This window comes from Rhinolophus sinicus, linkage group LG13, assembly GCF_036562045.2.
Source record: "Rhinolophus sinicus isolate RSC01 linkage group LG13, ASM3656204v1, whole genome shotgun sequence".
Lineage (NCBI taxonomy): Eukaryota > Metazoa > Chordata > Mammalia > Chiroptera > Rhinolophidae > Rhinolophus > Rhinolophus sinicus.
The window spans coordinates 58,489,074-58,513,029 of record NC_133762.1 but is presented as its reverse complement, the minus strand read 5'-3'; the positions used below and the strand labels follow the sequence as shown (position 1 = coordinate 58,513,029).

The window sequence follows — 23,956 nt, the reverse complement described above, 5'->3', positions numbered from 1 at the left end:
CAAACTTACCCACAGATGGATTAACTGGCTCTGCCCTCCAGTGCTGGGGCAGCAGCTGGAAAGGAAACAGGGACATATGGGGGGAATTGAGTTGTTTGGCTTGGGACAGGGGCTGGAGGGACAGCTTTCTCCTGGACAGAGGAACTGGCAGAGGCCATTGTTTCTTTGTTGAGCCCTCCCGTTCCCAGCTTGCATATGCAGGCAGCCGCCATATCTGAGTCTCCATCAAACTCACGAACACAGTTCATTCGCCATGCCCTAGTGATTTGAGAGCCCAACCTGCCCAACTTTCAGGCACACCCAAGCCACTTCCAGTGGTTTTGTCATACTAATCGCCTGCCTTAGCTCATGCTGCAGACTTCCCTAGGGTCTCTCAAAGGTTTGTGGAATCCAGACAAGCAGCATCTGGCTTGAGTATGTCCTGTACCTCTGGCTGAGCAGCCCTAAGTCCAGCACTAGCAGCAGCCGGCCTTGGTTCACAGCTTGGCCTCTTGAGGCACGTCCAAGCACAGCACAGGCAGTGGCCATTTGTGGATTTCTTTGTGGCTCCTGCTGAGTGGCTCTGAGTGGCGCATGGGCTACGGCTGAACTTGACCTGTAGCGGATCCCCTCCAAGGTAGTCCTGGGGCTGGCACCCCCAGTGGCCAGTTTGAAATGATCTGGAGCATCACCCAATTGCATCCAAGGATGACGCATCCAAGGCTGACACACCCAAGGGACAGATGAGCCCTGCTGAGGTAGATCCTGTTCTGTAGGGTCAGCCCCTGCACAACAGCTCCTCCACTGTAGTCATGGCCAGTCCTCACAACCAATGAGCCTGAGGGCCAGTCCCTCCTATTGATGTGCAAATAGCAACCAAGACTCAACTACAAGAGGAGGTCACACACAACCCACACAAGGGATACACCTGAAGTTTGTGGCTCAAATGACCAAGAAAACCACACCACTGATCCTTACAGCGCACATCTACTACATAAGGCCACTCTACTAAGACCAGAAGACGTAGCAGCCCTACCTAATACACAGAAACAAAAACAGGGAAGCAGTCAAAATGGGGAGACAAGAAACGTTTCCCAAATAAAAGAACAAAACAAATCTCCAGAGAAAGAACTAAACAAAATGGAAACAAGCAATCTGCCAGATGCAGAGTTCCAAACACTGGTTATTAAGGATGCTCAATGATCTCAGGGAGAACTTCAACAAAAAGATAGGAAACATAAAAATGGAGAAAACATGAAAAAGAACCAGTCAGAAATAAAAAATAGAATAATGGAAATGAAGAATACGTTACAGGAAATCAACAGTAGATTAGATGAAGCAGAGGATCCAACCAGCGATGTAGAAGATAAGGTAGCAGAAAACACCCAATCAGAACAGCAAAAAGAAAAAAGAATCCAAAAAACTGAGGAGAGTTTAAGGGGCCTCTGGAACAACATCAAGGGTACCAATATTCACATCATAGGGGTACCAGAAGGAGAAGAGAGAGAGCAAGGAATTGAAAACCTAGTTAAAGAAATAATGACAGAAAACTTTCCTAACCTGGTGAAGGAAATAGATATACAAGCCCAGGAAGCACAGAGAGTCCCAAGCAAGATGAACCCAAACAGCCCCACATCAAGACACATCATAATTAAAATGCCAAAGGTTAAAGACAAAGAAAGAATCTTAAAAGCAGCAAGAGAAAAGCAGTTAGTTACCTACAAGGGCGCCCCCATAAGACTGTCAGCTAATTTCTCAACAGAAACTTTGCAGGTCAGAAGGGATTGGCAGGAAATATTCTAAAGTGATGAAAAGCAAGGACCTACAATCAATATTACTCTAGTCAACACAGCTATGATCTAGAATCGAAGGAAAGATAAAGAGCTTCCCAGACAAGAAAAAGCTAAACCAGTTCATCACCGCCAAAACAGTATTATAAGGAATCTTAGAGCGACTTCTTTAATATGAAAAAAAACATCAAAAATATGAATAATAAAATGACAACAACTACATACCTATCAACAATTACTTTCAATGAAAATGGATTAAATACTCCAATCAAAAGATAAGGAGGCTGAATGGATAAGAAAATAAGACCCTTACATATGCTGCCAAGAGACACACTACAGATCGAAAGACAAACACAGACTGAAAGTAAAGGAATGAAAAAAGATATTTTATGAAAATGGAAACAAACAAAAAGCTGAGGTAGCAATACTTATACCAGACAAAATAGACTTTAAAACAATGACTATAACAAGAGACAAAGAAGGACCAAGTAATCCCACTTCTGGGTATTTATCCAAACAAACCCAAAATGCTTCTTCAAGGGGATGTGCTCATCCAAATATCCATTGCAGCATTATTTACATAAGCCAAGATATGAAGGCAACTGAATGGATGAATGCATAAAGAAGAGGTGGTACATATATACCATGGAATATTACTCAGCCATAAAAAAGAACAAAATCTTGCCATCTGAGACAACAATGGATGAACATAGAGGATACTGTGCTGTGTGTAATAAGTCAGATACCAAAAGACAAATGTCATATGATTTCACTTATAAGTGGAATCTAAAGAACAAAATAAACAAACAAACTCATAGATAGAGAGCACATTTTGATGGTTGCCAGATGGAAGGGGGGTTGTAGGTAGGCAAAGAGGGGAAGGGATTAAGAAGTACAAACTGGTTGTTACACAGTAGTCAAGGGGATAGCATAAGGAATATAGTCAATAATATTGTAATAACTATGTGTGGTGTCAGATGGGTACTCGATCTATGGGGTGACAGATGGGAGAGGAGTTGGGGGCAGGGTGAAAAAGGTGAAGGGATTGAGAAATATGTCGATAGTTACAAAATAGTCATGGGATGTAAAGTATAGGGAATATAATCAATAATATGGTAATAACTATATATAGTGCCAAGTGGTACTAGTCAGGGGATCACTTCCTAAATTATATAAATATCTAACCACAATGCTATACACTTGAAACTAATATAAATTAATATTGAATGTCAACTCTAATTGAAAAATTTTAAAGGTGTAGAAAAGATCAATAATATTGTGATAGCGTGGTGCAGTGTCAGATGGTTGCTGGACTTATCATGGTGATCACTTCTTTAGCACAGGGAATATAATCAATAATATGGTAATAACTATGTATAGTGTGAGGTGTATACTGTTGAACCACTATGATGTATACCTGAAACCAATATAATATTATATGTTAGCCATATTTTAATTAAAATCTGTAGAGAGGGCCGGCCCGGTGGCTCAGGCGGTTAGAGCTCCATGCTCCTAACTCTGAAGGCTGCCGGTTCGATTCCCACATGGGCCAGCGGGCTCTCAACCACAAAGTTGCCAGTTCAATTCCTCGAGTCCCCTGCAACTAAGATTGAACATGGCACCTTGAGCTGAGCTGCCGCTGAGCTCCCGGATGGCTCAGTTGGTTGGAGCACATCATCTCAACCACAAGGTTGCCGGTTTGACTCCCACAAGGGATGGTGGGCTGTGCCCCCTGCAACTGGCAACCGCAACTGGACCTGGAGCTGAGCTGCACCCTCCACAACTAAGACTAAAAAGGACAACTTGAAGCTGAACGGCACCCTCCACAACTAAGATTGAAAGGACAACAACTTGACTTGGAAAAAAGTCCTGGAAGTACACACTGTTCCCCCAATAAAGTCCTGTACCCCTTCCCCAATAAAAAATCTTTAAAAAAAAATCTGTAGAGAAAAAGAGAAAGAAAATACTGCGAGAGGGAAAATACTTAAAGAAAAGGGAATGGAGGAGAAAAACCAAGAAAACTCCCTTCAGGGAAAGGAAACACTTTCTGGAATCTCTCCAGTTGCCACTCAGTGACAAAGTTCTGTGCCATGTTGTGACAGTCAGGAGCATGGCTTTGGGATCAGGTAGACCTGGATTGAAATCCCAGGTTTCCTGTTATCAGAACTAATCATAATGATAGCAACTGAAGCAAGAAGTTATAGAGTGTCTACCGTGCATCAGGCACCAGCAGATTCTGAGCTTTACATATATTATCTCATCTCAACCTCACAACACTCATAACAGGTTCTATTATGAGCTCCATTTTACACAGGGAGGAAATGAGGCTCAAAGAAGTTATGTAATTTGCTGAAGTCATAAGAAAGATGGGATATTTAGGTCCACGCACTGTGACTCCATAATCTTTGTGTAACCTCCTTAAACATCAGTTTTCTTATCTTTAAAATAAAGGTAATAATTGATGTTCCTTAACTTATTAGTTTATTTTTGGAACTAAGGAAATGATATACAAAAGAGGCCTTAGCACAGTGCCAGGGACATAGTAAGTGTTCAATAAAACATATGCTGTTAGGATCTAATCCCCTATACTGGCAAGAAGATGAATGGTCCAAATGGTCCAAGATTGTACTTGATGTCCATTTCACAGTGCTTATCATTCTCTTCCAAAAATTAGCCCAATATTAATCATGGCTTACCCCAAATTTGCATTGTTCTTGAAATCCAATATCCCTTTTTGGAAAGAAGGCCATCATATGGCCTTAAAAATGAAAACAGGCCTCTTAATTCATTCATAGAATCAAGACACAGACTAACATTGTTTCAAAGTATGCCACAAGGCTAGGTTTACTCTATGATGATTAAAGATTTAGGGACCTGGGTATTCGTTCTCCACAGGGCTACTTTTACCCTCCAAACCCAAAACAAGTTCCTTGATCTTCCTCCCACTTACAAATAACTAGATATTTTCAGGGGCTGCAAAGGGCATTATCTTAGTCCCATGTGTTTGTCTATAGGAAGTGCATCCAATGTCTGAATCATAAAGAGTATTTATCAGGAATGTCACCCTGAGGTCCAGGCCAATGCTAGGAAACAGGAACTGTAAGATTTGGAGAAGAGGACATGGCATTGTGTGGTATCATGTGGTTGTAGCTGCTCAGAAACTTAGCTCAAGACTTTCCACAAACACTCCTGGATCCTGGGGTAGAATTTCCAACATGCGTGAATCAGGGCTTATGATGGTTCATTTTCTATGTCAAGTTCACTGGGCCACGGTGCCCAGATATGTGGTCAGACATTATTCCGGATGTTTCTGTGAGGATGTTATTGAATGAAATTGACATTTAAATCAGTGGGCTTTGAGTAAAGCATATTGCCCCTCCGTAATGTGGATGGGTCTTGCCCAATAAGTTGAAGACCTGAATAGAACAAAAGAAGTGTATGCCTCCCCTGAGCAAGAAGGATTTCTCCAGCCTGATGGTCTTCAGACTTGAACTGCAACATCAGCTGTTCCCTGGGTCTCCAACTTGCCGGTTCACTGCAGATTTGGGATTGCCAGCCTCTAATTGCATAAGCCAATTCCTTAAAAGCAATCTCTTTTGTTTTATCTTCTTTTAATAGTGTAATACTTGAGATATGTTCAGTATTTTGATTCGTTTTAATACGTAACACATTTGAGCACCCTGGGAATGTGGAATGAGCTATTTTTGTGATTGATGATGAGTCACTCATTGTTGGTCAGAAACACACACAGAAGTGTTCCACGATAACTTGGGTTGCTGAGAACCACTGAGAACTGCTAACTCTGTAGGTGCCATGGGCTCCTCCAAGTTTTTTTTTTATCATTTTCTATGTCTGACTTTTCCCTCAGCACTTTCTAGTGCATTGCCATACACTGAATAATTTGGATAGTTTGAGCATCAAAAGAAAGGTGTTAATTGATTGTATCATATTAAAATTTTAATTCCATGAGCCCATGATGGGGGTTAAGGGAAAGGAAGCTTTTCTTTACAGAAAAATACCAGCAAGTTATGTGGAATGAACAATAGAATTCAGGCAATGGATGCTAAAGACCACTGGATAAAAGTTATTGGGGAATATGAGGTATATTTCCAGTGACAAAGAATATTGAAATGATACCAAAGTATCACTTACCCCTCAGATTACTTACTAATCACTTACTAATTCACATGGGACAATCTGGCAGTCACCACCTTAACCAAGTAATCAAACTTAGCCTCACTAATAGAGGGACATGATTTGCTTCTTAATGAGATGCAGTGTGACATAACACACATGTGGCATTCCTATCACAAATATGTAGCCTGTGCCTAATACAGATTATAGATCTAACATCCAGTTTGTGACTGTTCAGGGACTAAAGGGGCAAGGGCAATGACACCAGGAGAAAACAGCCTGGAAAGGAGCAGGGAGGTATTCTACAAATGGTCTGGGTTCTCAACAGTCAATGCCAGAAAGGAGAGAAGGAAAGAAGACAACAAGGATAGTCACAGTTATAAATTAAGAGAATATGGACATAAAAAACTAAAAAATAATAATGAAATGCAGCAATGCAGTGCATTAAACTTGAGTAGGTCCTAGATCTGAAAAAAAAATAAACTGGTTGTAAAACTGCATTTTGTTTGGGGTAAAATTTGAGAATTTGAATAAGAAATAAATTATGGAATTATTGCTAATTTTCTAAAGCGTAGTAATGGTGGTGTAATTATGTTGGAGAATGTCTATTCTTAGGAGACACATGCTGAAATACTCAGTGGGGAAGTATCATGATGCCCACAACCTTAATTCCAAATAGTTTAACAAAATGCACATGTATTATTGTAAAGTGATAAAGCATATGTGATAAATGTTAATAATTGTTGAATCCAGATAGATTGTTTAAAACTGTTCACTCTACTATACCTTCAACTTTTCTGTATGTTAAAAAATATTCAGAATAAAAATTGGGAATATAGAAAACAATTTTTATATATTGTCTTCCCCCAACTTGTCTTCCCCTAACTCCTCCATTCTCTCCTAGCTTCTAGCCTAGCACCTTCTAGCCCAAAGAAAAAGAGAGATGCCTTTAATTCTTTATTGAGATATACAGCTTTATTGAGATATAATTCACATACTATACAATTCACCCAATTTAGTGTGTACAATTCAATGGTTTTTAGTATATTCATAGAGTTGTGCAACCATCAGCACAATCATGTTTAGAATATTTTCATTACCCTAAAAAGAAATCTCCCACCCCTTAGCCATCACTCTCCAGCCTCCCCATGACCCCAACCCTAAGCAACCACTATCTAGTTTCTATCTCTAGATGCATTTGCTTTTTACTTCTTAAAGATTTGACACATATTGCCGAATTTCTCGCTTGCTGCCAACACTTCACCCAAATGATGTGTGTCCTGCTGTGTTTTCTCACCCCGGTTCTCTGCAAGAGACAAGAGGAAGCTGTTATTATTTTCTGCATCTAGGGGACCACAGGCCTCATAAGACCATGCCATCTACCTTCTGGCTCTGCTGAGAGATGCAATGGAGGGAAAGAAGCAGGTCTGTTTTCAAATAAAGTGGACCAAGATTCCATATCGGATGAGCTCAGCTGACCTTTTCACTGGTTGAGGGCACTGGAAGGGGCATCACCCATCTGCAGAGTCTCCTCCACACCTCATTTGGCATTCTGATATTTGCAGAGACACAGAGCTTCCTTAAATCCCCCCCATTGTCAGGGGTGGTGGGCACTGACTTTCCTCCAAGTCCATCTCAGATCTCACCTTCGTGGAGCCACTCTGGCCACCAAGTATGATGCCCAGGTAAAGCACAAGTAAGGTACCTGCCTTCCTTGATTGACTGGACTACGCGGAAGCCCAAGCAGCTGTACGGAGGGAGGAACTTTGTGGGAATCACTGGATAAGTCTTCTCAAGACACTGCAAATTACATCTTAGCTTAATTCAAAGCAGTCTAAAGTTTTTGTTTTCATTGATCCTTACTTGTAAGTACCAAGAACTGCTTGCTCCCAGCGGGGAACAACACAAGCACCTTGCAGCTGATGAAACCTTTGGGGAACTTAATGGAGGAAGGTTTTCCCAGTGTGAAAAGTCCAAGAATTTTGAGCCCGTGGTAGGACAGGAATGTCTCTGAAGTAAAAATAGCATAAGCAACTATGGAACTAAGAAAAGGCACTGCATGAAATCTGTCTAGGTTTAAGAATACTTAAGTGTATCAAGTTTAGCACCAGATTGCTATATAAGCCCAAAATGAGTCATATCTAAGCATTATGCTTCATTTATTATCTTGCTCCCAACTGCATCTCCTTTATAATGGATTTTTATTATCAATTATTTAGTTGATGCCATGGCACATTTTGCTTTTTTCAAACCAGGGTTTCCTAAATATGGAAGGATATAGAGACTGACTTGATGTACTCTTTGCTTCACATCTCTGTTTTCTACCCTGAGACCACCACACAGACTCTCTAAACTCATTGTCTGCATCTCTGTTCACTGCCTAGCAGGTATCTGTGATATTGGCAGGGAAACTACACAGGGCATTTGTTAGACAAAGACACCCATTCCCATGAGGACTATATACGTGAAGGTGTCCCTACAAATCTCCTTGTTCAATTTTGGGCATGAAGCAATGTTTTCAACCCATAAAAGCTATTCATTGATGGTCCCAGAATTTACACTCGGAAGTGATGTAAACCCAAAAATACACTCTAGATTTTGTTTTTTGTTAACTATAAAGACTTGAAATCCAAGAGAAAAAGATGAAATGCAGTAGTAATTTTCCAGGATAAACAACCCCGTCGGGCTTGCATGTAGCCCCATATTTCTCTGCAATGACTAAAAATTTCTGGGAGCTCACTCCCAGGAGAGTACACCTGGAGAGGTGCTGTTTGTGCTCAGCATTTAAGGTTAAGAGGTTCATTTTTTTAGTTATTTTTTGCACCTGTTGAATGGGTTCCTCCTTACCACCCCCACTCCATATCTACTCTCCCCTTCTCTCCCACCCCCTTTCAACAGCATCATTTTTCCACCCTTAACTGCCAACTAAGGACAGTTATCCAGTGAACACAGACCCAGGGTAACTTGTAATAGCAAAGTCAAATGCTTATGTTTTTCCCTGCAGTAGGGCAACATTTTTCATCTCTTATTTTCCTTGGCCAGATTGAAGATGTCATTCAGGGAACCCCAGGTGTTTTGAAGATGAAAAGGAAGGTAGGGGGGCTGGTTCAGTGCTTATTAACCACAGAGAGAATTTGGTTCACTTCAAGAAATAGTAAAATAATGGCACAGGAGCGACAATGACTCTTAATAAATTCATGTGAGTAAAGTGTGAGGTGACCGGTTTGGGGACATGCAGTCCCGAGGCTGCCTTCATTCTGAGGGAGAAAAATGAAACAATTGTTTTCTATTACTACACAGTATTTACCTCCCTTTCCTGAAGCACACAGAGGCGCTGGGATTTCATGTCCAACGCTAGGACTTCCTGTCTGAGTACCTTGGCTGCCATTTGACTTAAATAAGGTGCCTAACAGATTACACTGGAGTCCACCATCAGGCTTGAGGTAGAAGTAGTATCAGGCCTCCCTCAGCCAGGTGACCTGTTTCACTGCCATCTCTGCCTCGACCGCCCCCAAATATCGCCCCCTTGTAATTCAGGAGGCCCTCACCCTCAAATCCCACCCACGCGCAGGCTTGATCATCTCCAGCTTCCAAATACCACCTTTCCTGTTCAGACCAAAGTCCCATGGAGCGTATCAACCGCCTGGGAAATAAAAGTCTTCCCGTCCCTGTGAAAGAAAGGAAACAGAAAAGCTATAGAAATAAATCACAGAGGCTGCTTCTAATCCTGGACAGGTGGCACCTTGGCACAAGTGCACTGAAATCACTTTCTTCCTGCGCTGCGGAGAGCTGAATCCCTTTCCCAGAAAAATCAACACCGCTCAATCTGGGGGGAGATGGTGCTGGAGGAGGAGGCTGGAGCCCAGGGAGAGAGGTCTGTGACCTCCCGCGAAGTCGTGATATAGACCTTGGATCGGCATATCTAGTGTAAACGCGGTTTCGCACATAAATAGCGTGCCACATATGGCCCTTCGATTTTATGGCGTCTTAGCGACCGAGCAATTTATAGATGGCAACCTTGTTAACCACCAGACCCAGCTCACCAGGAGCTGCAGGGTCCAAGGCACTGCTGGGGCCAAAGGAGGCGCGAGGGAGAGGAGAGACCTCGGTCTCAGATCTCCAGCGCAGGGGGTCTCTAAGGGGAGGGAACCTACCAGCCTATTTGGGGATCGGGGCAGACGCAAGGTGGCATTCCCCCTCCCCCAAGCCGGCCATGTGGCAGCTGAAAGAGCCATAGAAGCCCAAGTGTGTTTGCGCTCATACCCAATTTATTACCGCTGAACATATGGCCAATATTTTGACTCACGTCAGTCGGGCAAGGAAAACAAACAGAGTGCGCGCAGCGCGGGGGAGCGGCCCCCTCCGCTAGGGCTGTGCGTCCGCCTGGCCCAGCCAGGGAGGGTGGGGCCGTAAGGCCCGGAGGGGGGCGCTCGCATGCAGCGCCGCGCCACTGCCGGAACGCCTGCGACCCCAAACCCGCCCCCGGCTCGGGATACTGAGCGGCCAGGGATCTGCGCGCTCGCGGAGCCCGGTTCCCGCGGCACAGCCGTGCTCCAGGTGAGCCTCCTGTTCGCGCGCGTGGCCGGGTGGCCTACTGGACGCGGGGGACACGGCGGGGCCCGGAGCCGCGAAGGAGCCGGGCGTCGCCCTTCGCTGTCAGGCGCGGACCGCCGGCTCCTCCTGCCCCAGTCCGCGCTAGCCTCCGCCGCCGCGGGAAAGCGCTCTGGGCACCGCCGTCGCCGCCAAGCTGTGCCAGAGTTCGGGGTCCCTGCGAGACCGCTTGAGCGCCTCTCACTCTCGAGACTCGGATTCTGCTTCCTCCCCAAGCCGCGGAGTCCGGAAGCAGCAGGTGGCAAAGCTGAGCGTAAGAAGTCCTCCGCTGACTCCGCGGGTTGGGACGAGGGTAGTTTGGTGAGGAGAGGGCCGGCCCGCAGAGCCCGCGGACAGGAAAAGTTTTACCTGCAACTGAGGCCGGGTGCCGGGCAGCCGCTGACTTTCCGGCACCGCGAGGGGAGCTGGACCGCCGGGGATCAGGGGCTGGGCAGGTGCAGGGGCCGAGAGGAACGGCGAGTGGGGGACGCGGCGCGGAGAGAGCCGCAGTCCTACTACAAGCTCCGCCCGGAGAGCGCACGGTGGGGGAGGGGCCCATGGAAGCGGGGGTCCAGTAGGTGGAGGGCTAGATAAAGACGCGCCTGGAAATGCGGCGGGGCTGTCGCCGCAGCGCGGGAGAGAGGGAGGCGGAGCGGGCGCGCAGAGCGCTTTGCCAGTCCCCTCCCCACTGCCGGGTGCCGGATGGTCCTTCGCTAACCGCGCCTCTGTAAGGAAGAGGGCGGCTCGGCACCCACCTCCGCCGGGTAAGTCTCCCCCTGTGCGCCGTGGAGGTCTCACGATTGGGGGTTCAGGTGATTGGGGGTTCAGGCCGAGGCAGAAGTCCCGAAGGTAATTTGGAGATGGCGTCTAATTTAGAGAAAGGGGTCCTCCCCGGTCAGAACTGGACCAAGAGGTTCGAGGCTGTGAGGCGGGGGGGAATAAGGAAGGACTCGGAGGCCAAAGCAGCTGTCGGGGGTCGCTGAGGAGGCAGCTCCAGCTTAGACTTTGAAGGAGCTAGTGTCTCCCGGGCCGCGCCAGGAGAGAGACAGTTCTCATTTGCGTCAGTAGAGATCGCCAGAGGATCAGAAATGCGTCTCAGCGGGGTCTGTTGAGGTCCTGGTCTCCGAGGGGTGCCCCCCTCTTCTCCATACAGAGAGAGAGAGAGAGAGAGAGAGAGAGAGAGAGACCTTTCGCGTGCCTCTCGCGCCTTCTAGACTTTGATGGTGCTTGGGTGTGGAAAGGGGGCGTTGCGTCTGGGGGAGGGTTGTGGACCTCTGGTGCTCAGGTTGGAGAAACGAAAGGGAGCACCCCAGGAACGCCCGCAGCCTCCTCCTGTGCTCGAGGGCCCTCGCGGGTCGGTTCCCTGTGCTTCCAGGCCCCAGCTCTTTTCAGCGCAGGCTCTGGAGAGCGCGGCTTCCCTGCGCCGGTGATGACTGCATTTCACCTCAGTCCGCCTGGCCCAGCTTTAAGTGCTGAATTCTAACCCGTTAGGAGAGGCCGATTGTTTTTCCTGAGTCCTGTGGTAACGAGTTTGTCACGTGTTAAAAAGTAAATTCAGATAAGAACGTGCTTTCAACGCCATGTTTCCTTGAGAAACTCAAATCTCCTGCATTGAAATCGCCCTTATGGGGGGAGGCAGGGCACGGCTGGAAGAACGTTCCTGAAGGCAACACTGATGATGCGTAATCTCATTGTAACATATTTAATCATTAGAGCAGCGCGAACGAATGAAGCAAAGGGGTTCGCCAAGGGGGACGTGGTGTTTGGTTCCCCCAATAAACCGGTGACAATGGATTGGCTGAGATAACTCATTTGGCCCGAGGGGGGCTTAGAGCTGCGTTTTAAAAGAAAATATTGGAGTGAGGCCGGTTCCATTTTGTAGTGCGCCCGGAGCCACATTTCGTGTTCAATTTAACATCCATGAAAGTTAAACGGCTTTTCTCTCCTTTTTTTTTATTGGATGCATTTTCAAAGATCTCATTAAAGTGCATTTATCAAAGTCCTAACATATGTCCGCGGGGTCTTACGCCCACAAAATGAAGCTGATTAATAGAAAGAGAAATCCTCATTTCTGTTACAATTTATGTCCTCGGGAGATATTGCTTTTTTTTCCTTCTGAAACAGATAATTGGGAAAACTTGTATTTCATCGTGAAAAAAGAAGGGGGGTAACTCACTCGGATGCCTACGTACTGCACCCACAAATAATTGCACAGGGGACGCCAGGCTCTAGGTTCCAAGATCAGTTTTTCTCTCCATGGCTTCACAAGAGTTCCTGAAGGGGTGAGGTGAAGGGGGCTTTTCCAGAGACAGATCAGAGCTTTGTCTCTATGTCTGAAAAACTTCCCTGACCAACACCTTCTTGGTGACTTGGGAGGACTGTCCTGGGAGTCACCCACTCATTCTTCCCCTCCTAGGGCAATATTAAGGGTTACCACAATGTGGGCCAAAGAAATAAAGCAGTCACCTCCAGCTTGAGCCCAAAGTGGGCTGAGATTTCCTTTCCCTTCACACTAGCCCTGTCTGGTCCATCCGTCCAATGGCTGCGGGTCTCTCCTGCCCAGCCCCTATCACGGTCTCGCCTCGTGAAAGTTGCACACTGACAGGGCTTTAGGCCTCCCCAATTCAGTCGCTCCACTCTGCTGCTCCACAGGCTGCAGGGACTTCCAGGGACCTCAGCTGCCTTTTCCAAGGGACAGAAGGCGATGTCAGTTGGTGCTTGGGCCCATCGGAGAAAAACCTGACTTTCAATTTTTTGGTTAGGAAAGGTTCCGTTTGGGGTGGTATCCTGGGCCACACTCCTGGACTTCTTTCATCCGAGACGCCAGAGCTGACAGCCCTGCTTCCTGCAGAGCCTGCACCCCCACCTGACGTCAGAGACGCCTTTTGGGCCGTTTTGGAGGTTTGCATCTTAAAGGTGAGCGCTTTATCGCCAGGCTCAGGGACCAGATTGGGTGACATTTTCCTTCCCCATTGATTTCGAATGCATGCCACGCTGCTAGTCTCCAACCCGCTATAAAATAAACCTTCCCTCTCGGACAAAACCTTTGTGTCGACGCCGCTAATCCTCGCTGGAGCAGGAAGGTGCAACGCGCTTTGTTTCGGGAGTGAATGAAGACAAACGCTTGCACCTTGGCGCTAACCAGACAATAAACTAATCCACTTGAAGGCTGTTATCAGAGATGGGATGGGGGGGCGGGGAGACTGACAGCTCAGTCACACACTGTACCAGGGAAGGAGTTTCTTTTCATTCCAAAAAAAAAAAGAGAAATGAAATGAAATCAAACAAATTAGTGTTTCCAAATAAAGGGAAAAGACCTTGTGTTTTTAATGACTGGAAGCCTTTTTGTGAGTGAGGCGGCCGAGTGGTGCTGCCTAGGGCTGCCCAAGCTTTGGGCTCCTCAAGGCCAGCCCCCTCCCTTTAGAGCTGGCCCCCAAGTACCTCACACTTGGACTTTTCCTGCCCTAAACTCCTCTGGAGGATGCACCTACCTAGCAAGCTTTCACTACCCTGAAAAGGGAAGGATGTGAGCAGAGTGCCTCCCAAGTGGCCCTGAATCACAGAACCGAGGTAGAGAGGTGGGGGCAGAGCTCAATGCCACCCCAGCACGCCCCCTTCATCCACAGGCCCACCGAGTCAGGCTCCCAGTAGTGGGGTGTGCACGGGCCTCTCCTCACTTTGCCAAAGTATCTTTTCTGCCTTGTTTGCTGCTGTTTAGACCTCACCCCTCCCCCAACAGGGGGCGTAAAGCCGCGGTGTGGTGAAGTGAGAAGCTGGGAACACACCGCGCACCAGGGCCGCCCCCAGGCTCCGGAGCTCCAAAAAGGCGCTCGTGTTTGAGCTACCTGGGAAAGTAAACAGGTAAACACTGGGCCGACTTGGAGGGCCACTTGTCCTGGAGTGGGGCCACTTAGCCTGTGTACATTCATCTCCCCTCATGGGCCTCCGCCGATTGTTCAGCACCCCGCCGCCCTCTCCAGGCGCTTGCGCTTCAGTCCCTCCGGAGCCCTGGGCAGCAAAGAGCATCTTAGCGGCCTGTGATGCCTCCCAAAGGAAGTTCCCTCTAGCCTTCAGCGAGAAAGAGTCTCTTCCTCCCCTCCCCCACATCCCTTCGGGGCCTGCGACTCCTTTTGCGCCCATCCTAAAGGGAAGAAGGAATACAGAGTTAGAGATTTGTAAGGAACCTGGAGCCTCGACGCTAAAAGACCAGGGGTAGAGGACCTCCGGCTGCTCAGGTGACCCTGGAAGGAGTTCTGCGTGGTGTTCGCACCCCAAGAGAGCCAAGCCTGTCTCCCTTCGGCTTAGAACATGCTGTGATCAAACTTCCAGCACCTCTCTCAACTTTGTCCCCAAGTTTGCACCAGAAGAAGGCCTATGGCAGAGCGCTCAGGAGCTCCGCCAACGCGGGCCAAGAGCCCAAAGCCCAAACCCTGACCTGATGGAACTCAGGATATTTTCTCCTCGCTGCCAGATGGAACCTGGAAAGAATTGATTAAGGAATCTGAGTTGGTCAGACTAGAGCATATCCAAGTAGAGCTGAAACTGGTGCTAGGGGACGCTGATACGTTTAGAACCGACAGGGTAGGTATAGCGAGGACTCTGGAGCAGGGGTAGGGGCGCGGGGCCGCGTTCTCTCAGCCTGCTGGGTGTGCGGGATCTCGCTGAACAGGAGATCCCGGACTCTAAAGGCCCGCTGTCGTGCTTCTGGGGAGACCTCTTACGGAGTCGTCGGAATACAATCACTTGGTTAATTTGTGTGGAAAGATGCGTTTGATGTCTGGCCCCCGCTCTTCCAGTCGCAGGAAATCCAGGAGACCCTGGAGCGTGTTTGGGCACCGGACTTGCCCCCAGCCTCCAGCTGGTCCCTCACTGGTGTCCCAGGGTCCGCAGGCTATTCCCAGGGGACATGTATTTTATGATCTTCCTCTAACAAACGTAATTTCTCCCCTTCAATTACAAGACTCCCAGAGGCCTCCCTGCGCCTTTTCAATTGCAAATATCAGCACTTTGGAAGCGGTTGCGGGAATCACACGGGCGGCTAAGCAATGGGGAAAATATTTTGGACTCACGAGGTCCCAGGAGAGAGACCTACTCAGTGCACCGGTTCTGGCAGGGCGCAGAGTTTGGTAGCAGGAGGCAATGCAGAGGCTCCCAACTCCCTCCCTGCCTTGCTCCTACAAGGCAGGGAAGGAAAAACGGCAGCAAATGCTGAAGTGAGGGGGGTGGGGGAAGCAGAGACCCAGGCAATGGCCTGTGTGATCAGGGGAAGTGTGGCGCTGCCAGTGCTCCTGGAAGGGGACCTTGAGACCTGAGGCTGGAAAAACTAGAGTTGGTTGAGGTCAAGGGGCAGGTGCCCTGAGGAGCCTGACCTTCAGTGAAGGAGGGCTGGGGCCCTTCTTTTCAAAGCGCCACTGTCAGCACTCCCTCTCCAGGATCAATTCCTAGGAGCCTGGATTACCAAAGGAAAATGGGTGCTCTTCCGTAGAGGCCCCCAGAGGGAAGGGAGGGGGACTTGATAGACAGTGGTTGTGCTGATTAGATCCAGTGAGAAGGGCCCACTGTATTTGGGGAAGGGAGGAAGAAGTTGGGAACTAAATGGAACCAGGTGGTTCCAGGAAGGCATTTGGGGTGACTTCTCCCCCCAAAGATGGCTCAGGAGATATGCAAAAAGGCCCGCGTTGGGGGAGCTCCTGAGCGTTTCTTATCAAAAGACCATTTTCCACCCAACCCAAGAATTGGCCTCTCCCTTCGCCATCCCTGGAGCCTGCCCTAGTCCCCAAGAGACAACCCACCCACACACCCCACCCCCTTGGGACATAGGAATAAGAGCAAGGATCATAGGAAGATCTTTGCTGCAGTGCTTAGATTGAGGAACTTTTTTCTGGCCAGTTATTTACTTAGCAGCTGAGTAACAATGGCTGGGGCAGGCCCACCCACCCCTTCTTCCAAACTCTGGGCCCCCCTCCTCCTGGAGAACCAACTCCTCGACTGGACAGGGAAGAGGGCTCCCACGTGAAGGGGGCAGGGAAAGACAAGGGAGAGGGAGGCTGAGAAAGATAGAGATTGGGGGGGGGGACACGAAAAGTAATGGGTTCAAGGAACACGACTCAAACCAGTTTCCAATTCTTGCAGAAAAAAAAGAGGGAGGGTAGAAAGGAGAAAAGAAAAAGTGGAAGGAGAAAGAGGAATAGGGAGCGTCGACATGAAGGGGTTTCCTTAATATTGTGGACGGATTCAGAAATGAATGAAGAGATAGTCCATTGAAAAGGGTTGAATGCCATGACAACTAGGAACAACCTTAGATTTATTCCAAACAGTTAGGACACATTGAAAGAGAGCGTCAATCATGTATTATTTCGCCACTGAAATAAATGCAAAAACCGAGCCGGGACAAAGGCTTCCAACGGGAGCGGGACATTTGTCTACATTTCGCTCATTGTCCGCAGCTTAGCAATCGGTTTGTATTTGTGTTTGCCGGGGTCCGACCACCCAGGACGCTCCGACGAGGGGCTTGCTCTAACCTGGGCCATTGTCACCCACGTCACATACTGGGGGCGAGGCAGCGAGGGCTGCAGAAAACCGCCGAGCTGCTTGGGGCGAGGCGTCCTCGCTGGGCGCTGGCAACCGTGGGGCGACCGGGGTGCGGCAGTGATCGCAGCTACGCGCGAGGAGGACGCGGTGTCCGCATTCTCCGCTGGGCCCGCGCTGCGGCGGCCGTGGCTACCCGCTGAGAGGGAGCCGAGACCCGTCTCCCGCGAGCGGCCATGTCTGCCCCTCCCGCCCCCAGGCAAATCACCCTCCTGATGCTCTTTCCAGGGTAGGCGAGCATCAGGTAGCAAACCTCCCCCCATCCTCAACCCCCAAAAAGGAACTGGAGGGAGGGGCGGGAAGTGAAGTGCCGAGGAGGACGTGCCGTCCCAGGAAAGTTCAGTTTCCAGGCTGGCAAGCTGGGAGCCTGGAGCTTGTCCTCGGAACGCGTCCCTGGGGTGCCCAAAAGGAGACGAAATTAAAGGACTAGCTTAGGAGAAGAAAATGCAGCATCATCCGCCCGCCCTGCGGCCCCCTCCCCCGCGGCTTTCGCAGGTCCTCACCAAGGCTGGAGACAGCGCCCCCGCCCTCTTTCCTCGCTGGTATCCCGCGACTCCACCACCGCAGGAGGCTGGAGAGGGAGGGGCTGGAGAGGAAGGCAAAACAGAGGACAGGAAGGTTGCGGGGCCGTCTGCCCTTCCCTCCACCCGGAAAACGCGGCCCGCGGATCCCCTAGGCGGCAAAGTCGCGGTCCGAACCCAAAGTTAGAGTTACCCACACACACACACCGCCCCTCCCCTGGAGGCCTGCACAGCCGTAAATGAACTGCGCGGTCCTCGGCTGCAAAGAAACGGAGGGGGTGAAGCGAAGATGGAGTGAAGGAAATAAATAAGTGTTTAGCAAATAAAGGGCGGCTGGGGGGGTGGGGCGGGTTGTTGCCTGGTGGTGACCGCGCCAACCCCTTCCGATCCCTCTCCTGGGTTTTGGGCTCTTTTGGCGTTAACTAGAATCAATTACTTGCCTTGTCATTTCTAGTACTCATCCTTAAGCCTCAACCAAAATATTGACCTAGGAGGCTTACAGAAGTTGGGCTCTTGCCATTTGAACCGGATCTTGTTTAGTGAGCCACCAGCGATGGGAAGGAGAGATTTCCGCGGCTCAGCCTTCTCCCCCTCCCCCCTTTCCAAAGGCACCACAAATCGCGAATTTTCCGGCTTGTTGGGGGGCGGGCGCGCGGGGGCGGGGAGGTAGGAACCGGTGAATGTTAAGGAGGATTTTTTTTTCCTCCTCTCGGTTTCTGTTTTGTTTTCCCCTCCTCCTCCCCTGCTTTTTTAAAGATGCAATTTGTTAAAACGGCGCTTTCAAGTGTGTGGACTCGCAAGCAACGCGGTGGTCCTTTGTATGTAAATACTGGGTTTAAAAAGGCTCGCCCCGTCTTTGCAATTAATTGACACGTTACACCTCTCATCTTGCTCTAGAGGGCCGTTGGCTGGGAGCGCGGAGCTCCCCAAAACCCACAATTTCACATCTGCAAATACTGTCTTCATCCACTTGACTTCCAAGACCCGCCCACACGTGTCCAACCTTTGCGTTTTAATGTCTCCCCCCTTTTTTTCCACCCTTCTCTCACTCCCTCACTCGCTCCCCCTCCCTCCCTCTCTCTTTCCCTCCCTCTTTTTCTCCCCCTCTCCCCCCGCCCGCCCCAGGTTCGCGAGTGGAGCCCAGCCTTATATGGACTGATCGCTCGGGCAATGGCCCATTTTTTCCTCGCCACCAGCCGCCACCGCGCGCCGACCGGCTGCTGGAGCCCGAGCTGACGCCGCCTTGGCACCCCTCCTGGAGTTACAAACTAAGGCCCGGCGCGCGGGTTGCTCAGCTCCCTGCATCCATTTCGTCGTGCTTTCGGAGAACACAGGCGCTGAGTTGGGCTCCCCCCCCTTCCCCATAGTTTATTTCTCTTTTAAAAATAATAATTATCTCAATAATTAAAGCCCACCCCCCCTCCCCTCCCCAATCCCTCCCCCCATTACCCCTTCCCTGTCCCAAGTGGGGAGCGCCACGATTTGACCAAGTGAAGCTACAACTTTACGGCATAAATTCCGGGGTCCCGAGCCATGTCGCTGACCAACACAAAGACGGGGTTTTCGGTCAAGGACATCTTGGATCTGCCGGACACCAACGATGAGGAGGGCTCGGTGGCCGAAGGGCCAGAGGAGGAGAGCGAGGGGCCGGAGCCCGCCAAGAGGACCGGGCCGCTGGGGCAGGGAGCCCTGGACACGGTGCAGAGCCTGCCCCTGAAGAACCCCTTCTACGACAGCAGCGACAACCCATATACGCGCTGGCTGGCCAGCACCGAGGGCCTCCAGTACTCCCGTAAGTAGCGAAACTTCGCTGCCCTGGTCGTGGCTGCCTCTATTACTGTGGCCGAAGCCCACGTTGGACGCTGGGGGGAGAAAGGGGAAGGAGCCATTGAAGCCCGGAATCCCTCACCCTGCTCCTCTAGAGATTTTTAACACTTGTTTAGGATGCCCAAACTATCCTCGTCAAGTGCCCCTAGTCCCAGAAAAGGAAATGGTCTCAGATGGTTTTGTTTCCAAAGAAAAATTAAGAGCTATAGGGGAGGAGAATACCTCCCAAGGCTGGTTCCAGAAGTCAACCGGGACTGATGGCTCCTGCTATAGCCTCCCACCCCCACCCCCACCCCGCGCCCCATTCCGACAGGCAGGAGGGACTGGCCTGGAGCCCTGGAGTGAGCCAGCAAGCCTCGGATACAGGTGGGGGAGGCTCCCGGTGGCCCGGGTATAAATAGCTCACCCTGTCCCCTGAACGATCTTAGAGGACGCTTTGTGCAATGCAGCGGGTGTCGAGAAAGTCCGAAAGCAAAAAACTGAAGCCCCCAAAAACCTGCCTTAAATGGCCGAGCCGATCAATGCCCGGATTGTGGGGTTTTTCTTTTAAAAATCTACCCACGTTTCTCCAGAAAGGAAACTGCTTAAGGGGGCCGAAGCCCTTAACCCACGATGATATTTTCCAAGTGCCACTCCCCCAAAATACGCACCCACACTGTGCGAACCCCTAGAAACACGAGCCCCGAGTCCCCACTGCTGCAGCTTCTCCTCTTTCCCCCGGGGGACACCGACGGCTTCGTCAAGAATGGAGCAGGGCGCGGGGCAAGGCGAAGACCCTGGGGTCGGGCTGCGGGGAGCGGAGGGCCGATGGGGCACGGAGGATTTGAGCGCGCAGTGTCTGGCCCAGCCGGCGCGCGGCCTCTAGGCGCCTGATGCGCTTTTCTCTCCCGCAGTGCACGGGCTGGCGGCCGGCGCGGCGCCCCAGGACTCGAGCTCCAAGTCTCCGGAGCCCTCAGCCGATGAGTCACCGGACAATGACAAGGAGACCCCGGGCAGCGGGGGGGACGCGGGCAAGAAGCGGAAGCGGCGGGTGCTCTTCTCTAAAGCTCAGACCTATGAGCTGGAGCGGCGCTTCCGGCAGCAGCGGTACCTGTCGGCGCCCGAGCGTGAGCACCTGGCCAGCCTCATCCGCCTCACGCCCACGCAGGTCAAGATCTGGTTCCAGAACCACCGCTACAAGATGAAGCGCGCCCGGGCGGAGAAAGGTATGGAGGTGACGCCCTTGCCCTCACCGCGCCGGGTGGCCGTGCCGGTTTTGGTCAGGGACGGCAAACCGTGCCACGCGCTCAAAGCCCAGGACCTGGCAGCCGCCACCTTCCAGGCGGGCATTCCCTTTTCGGCTTACAGCGCGCAGTCTCTGCAGCACATGCAGTACAACGCCCAGTACAGCTCGGCCGGCACCCCCCAGTACCCGACAGCTCACCCTCTGGTCCCAGCCCAGCAGTGGACTTGGTGAGCGCCGCCCCTCCGAGACTCGCGGCCCCAGACCCAGGCCCCATCCCGGCGGCGGCGGCGGCGGCAAAGAGGACTTGGTCCTTAACGGTGGTTATTATTATTCTTATAATTATTATCATGGAGTCGGGTTGACTCTCGGCTCCATTGGGGAGGTGCAGGGAGGTTGCCTGCGCCTCCTTGGAGTGGCAGATTCCATCCACCAAGCGCTGCCGCGTCCCTCTCTCCTTTTGAACCTTTGGAGAGGGCTGAACTATAAGCCTTGTTTACAGAATGTTTGCGCAGCTTGCTTCTCGCCTCTCCCCGGGGGCACCAAATCGTCCCAGCGTTAACGTCCTCACTTGAGAACAAGAAAAAGACCAATCCTCCTTCCTCTCCCCTTGCTTTTGTGAATTTTGTAAAATATGTTTGTGTGAGTAGCGATGTTGTCAACCGTCTTCTTCTAAAGCAAGTGAAGAACACTTTAAAAATATAGAGGATTTTCCTCCTTTTTTTAAAAAATAAGAAAATGCTAAATATTTATGGTCATGTAAACGTTCTGACAACTGGTGGCAGATTTCGCCTTTCGTTGTAAATATCGGTGGTGATTGTTGCCAAAATGACCTTCAGGATGGGCCTGTTCCCCCTCGAAGCCCAACTCCTTTCTTTGTGGTTTGTTTTGGTTTGCTTACGTTTAGTTACCCCTGCTTTCTTATTTTCTTTTTTTATTTTGTTCAGTGTAAACATTTCTCAAATATGAAAAAGGAAAAATGTGTAGGCGCGAATCCCCTGCCCATCGTCCGGGTTCTGAGCCCCGGAACTTGGAGCTCATAGTTCGGTGCGGTTCCCCAAGAGCGCCGGGCGCTGAAAGCTTTCGATTTTTTAAATGAGAATTTTAATAAAAATCCTGTGTTTAAAAAAAAAAAAAAAAAAAAAAAAGCCCGGCCCTCCCGTTTGTCTTACTTTGTCGCCCTGCGCCGGGCCGAGGCTTTGGGCAAGAACCCTGGCCAGGCCGCTTGCAGCTCTCTTACCCGCGCTTCCTGTCGAGGCCGGGAGCGGGGACCCGGCCAGGGGTACCAGGGACGCAGGAAAGGCTCCCGGACAGGACTCACCTGGGCAGGAGGGCGAGGTCCGGCCCCTCGGACCCCGGGCTGGGGAGGGAGCGTTTGGCCTCGGGCCTGCGAGCTGTCGACCCGAAGCCCGGTGTCGCCCGCCCTCTCCCGAGCCTCTCTCCTGGCCTCACGCTGTCTGAATCCCGGGCAGCGGCGTCCTGACTTTGGCAGCACAAAATGACTTTGGAAAACGCAAAGGCGAGGGAGCAAGCCCCCCTCGCTCGCCCAAATCTGTGAGTGGCTCCTTCAGCCTGAGAAGCTGTTGAAGCCACTACACTCGATGACTTTCACTTTGTTGCATTTGATTTACCTCGCGCTAAGAAGGGCGGGGGGAAGGGCTAGAGGCTGAGACTGGTCGGCTTTCTTCTCTCTATTCCCCACCTCCTTTTAAAAATCCGCGGACCCGAGGTGGCCTAAGAGACCGCTCCAAGAAATGGGTTTGGGGGCGTGGGGAGGGTTTCGAGGCCCTCGAGGCTTTGGCAATAAGGAAGGACCCGGGGCGCGGGGGCGGGGGGAGTGGGGTGCTGCGCCTCCTGTAGACTAGTTAGGGAGGAAGAGCCAGGGAGCGGGAGCCAGTGGCAATCCCTTCTAACAGAGGCTCCCCCTCCCTCCCGCCCCCATCAGATCTGGGTTTCCAGCCTCCTTGATTTCGATCCTCTTCCCTCCTAGCATTTGGCTGCGCGTGGTCCCCCAGGAGAGTTTTTTGGCGTGGAGCTGGGTGACTTGCTTGCTAGAAAGTAGGGGTTTGGAGGTGCGGTGGTGCGCCCCGGCTTCCAGGGCTGGGGTGAGAGGAGTGGGAAATGAGCAAACAGCCCCGGGTTCGCCCAGGGGAGGGCGCATCAGTCCTTCTCTAGTAGACTACTGATTCCATTCCACCCTCGTCGCAAAGAGATCTCTTCGGCGGATGCTGGTGCACACTTGCCCTCGGGGGGAAGCGTCTCAGGAGCCCCTGCGGACTTGGGGGGAGGGGCGCCTTTCTCCCCTATCTGACGGATTTCCGAAAATACCCAGGGTTCTGTAGTTCAGAGCTCAGTGGGCGCTCTGAGACGCCTCGGTATTGAAAGTCAGACCCATTCGGAAACTGTGTCTCTCGTTCCTTCCCCAGCTCCACCTTCGTGGCTGGAGGGGAAGGCGGGGGCGAGGAGGCTAGGCAAAAGGAGCAGTCCCAGCTGACTTTCTCACTCCCTCTAGTTGATGATCAGGTTTAATTCAATATCTAAAGCAAACATGATTATCCGTGTGACCAAATCTGTGCGTCAATAGCACTCGGCGCAACACGCCCAGGGATGTGATTACCAGTTATTCCCGCATTGTGCACCGCCCCTGGATAATTGAGGACCTGAAAGTCCTTCTAATATCCTCCTAAATGTCCTTTCACATCTCTAGGTTCTTCTGGGTTCATCCAGGTTTTCCTAAAAGCTGAAAAGGCTCCCTTTGTTCCCCACACCAGTTTGGAAACGCTTGGGGTTTTTATTTCTTGCTGTTTTGTTTGTAAAGGCCAGAAGAATTTTCCCCTTAGTCTTCTGCAATAACCTAATGTCCAACTTGCCCTGGTACCAACCACTCAACATCCCACTCGTAACTTTCCCGTAACCCCCGAATCCACCCGGAAGGGAGGTGAGATTTTCTGAGCCTTATGGAATGGAGTTGACAGGAGGCTTGAGGCACAGCCCCAAGACTCCATTCCTGGCCCTAGGGCTTCCCGGGGGTCAAGATTGATCATAGGAGCCTCCAAGCCTCCGGGGAGGAAAGAGTCGGCTTTCAAAGTCCAAATTCTCGCAGGCTTCCACTGAGTGTGTGCTTTGAGGGCGCGTTTGGGGAGGTGGCCAGGCCCGCAGGCTTGCAATCTGGGTGTGCGCTCGCGCGGCCAGGAACCAAGGAGGTGGGCCTGGCGCCCGCCTCTTTCTGTTCTCGGGCCCCCATGGAGTCAATAAAAAGCGCCCGCGGAGGACCTGTGTGGCCCTAACCCCGGCGCCCTGGGAGC

At 50.7% G+C, this 23,956-nt stretch overlaps 2 protein-coding genes and 1 long non-coding RNA gene across 3 annotated transcripts; 1 reads left to right on the top strand and 2 right to left on the bottom strand.

Moving 5' to 3' along the window:
• Window positions 1-6,918: 6,918 nt before the first annotated feature.
• Window positions 6,919-11,052, bottom strand: LOC109437949 (uncharacterized). The gene is made up of 3 exons (XR_002136319.2): window positions 10,863-11,052; window positions 9,452-9,571; window positions 6,919-7,209 (listed from the first exon to the last, which is right to left on the bottom strand). It is a non-coding gene; the product is annotated as an uncharacterized LOC109437949 (long non-coding RNA).
• A 5,776-nt stretch (window positions 11,053-16,828) lies between these two features.
• On the bottom strand, window positions 16,829-23,543 carry LOC141568074 (uncharacterized). Its single transcript, XM_074317350.1, has 5 exons — window positions 23,420-23,543; window positions 22,980-23,118; window positions 21,973-22,216; window positions 17,585-17,667; window positions 16,829-17,474 (listed from the first exon to the last, which is right to left on the bottom strand). Exons 1-5 carry the CDS (start codon window positions 23,541-23,543, stop codon window positions 16,916-16,918), a joined length of 1,149 nt encoding a protein of 382 aa, XP_074173451.1. The 3' UTR covers window positions 16,829-16,915.
• NKX2-2 (NK2 homeobox 2) lies at window positions 19,038-21,706 on the top strand. Its single transcript, XM_019717475.2, has 2 exons — window positions 19,038-19,394; window positions 20,323-21,706. Exons 1-2 carry the CDS (start codon window positions 19,136-19,138, stop codon window positions 20,883-20,885), a joined length of 822 nt encoding a protein of 273 aa, XP_019573034.2. The 5' UTR covers window positions 19,038-19,135; the 3' UTR covers window positions 20,886-21,706.
• Window positions 23,544-23,956: the final 413 nt, after the last annotated feature.

Bases quoted from the DNA above. Each gene is read 5' to 3' on its own strand.
- NKX2-2 (XM_019717475.2), top strand. From the start codon at position 19,136: ATGTCGCTGACCAACACAAAGACGGGGTTTTCGGTCAAGGACATCTTG. The intron at 19,395-20,322 runs GTAAGTAGCGAA...TCTCTCCCGCAG, and splicing joins CGAGGGCCTCCAGTACTCCC to TGCACGGGCTGGCGGCCGGC.
- LOC141568074 (XM_074317350.1), bottom strand. From the start codon at position 23,543: ATGTTGAGTGGTTGGTACCAGGGCAAGTTGGACATTAGGTTATTGCAG. The intron at 17,668-21,972 runs GTGAGTCCTGTC...CTTCCTCTCCAG, and splicing joins GACCTCGCCCTCCTGCCCAG to CCCCTCCCTCTCCAGCCTCC. The intron at 17,475-17,584 runs GTGAGGACCTGC...TGGGCACCCCAG, and splicing joins GGGCGCTGTCTCCAGCCTTG to GGACGCGTTCCGAGGACAAG.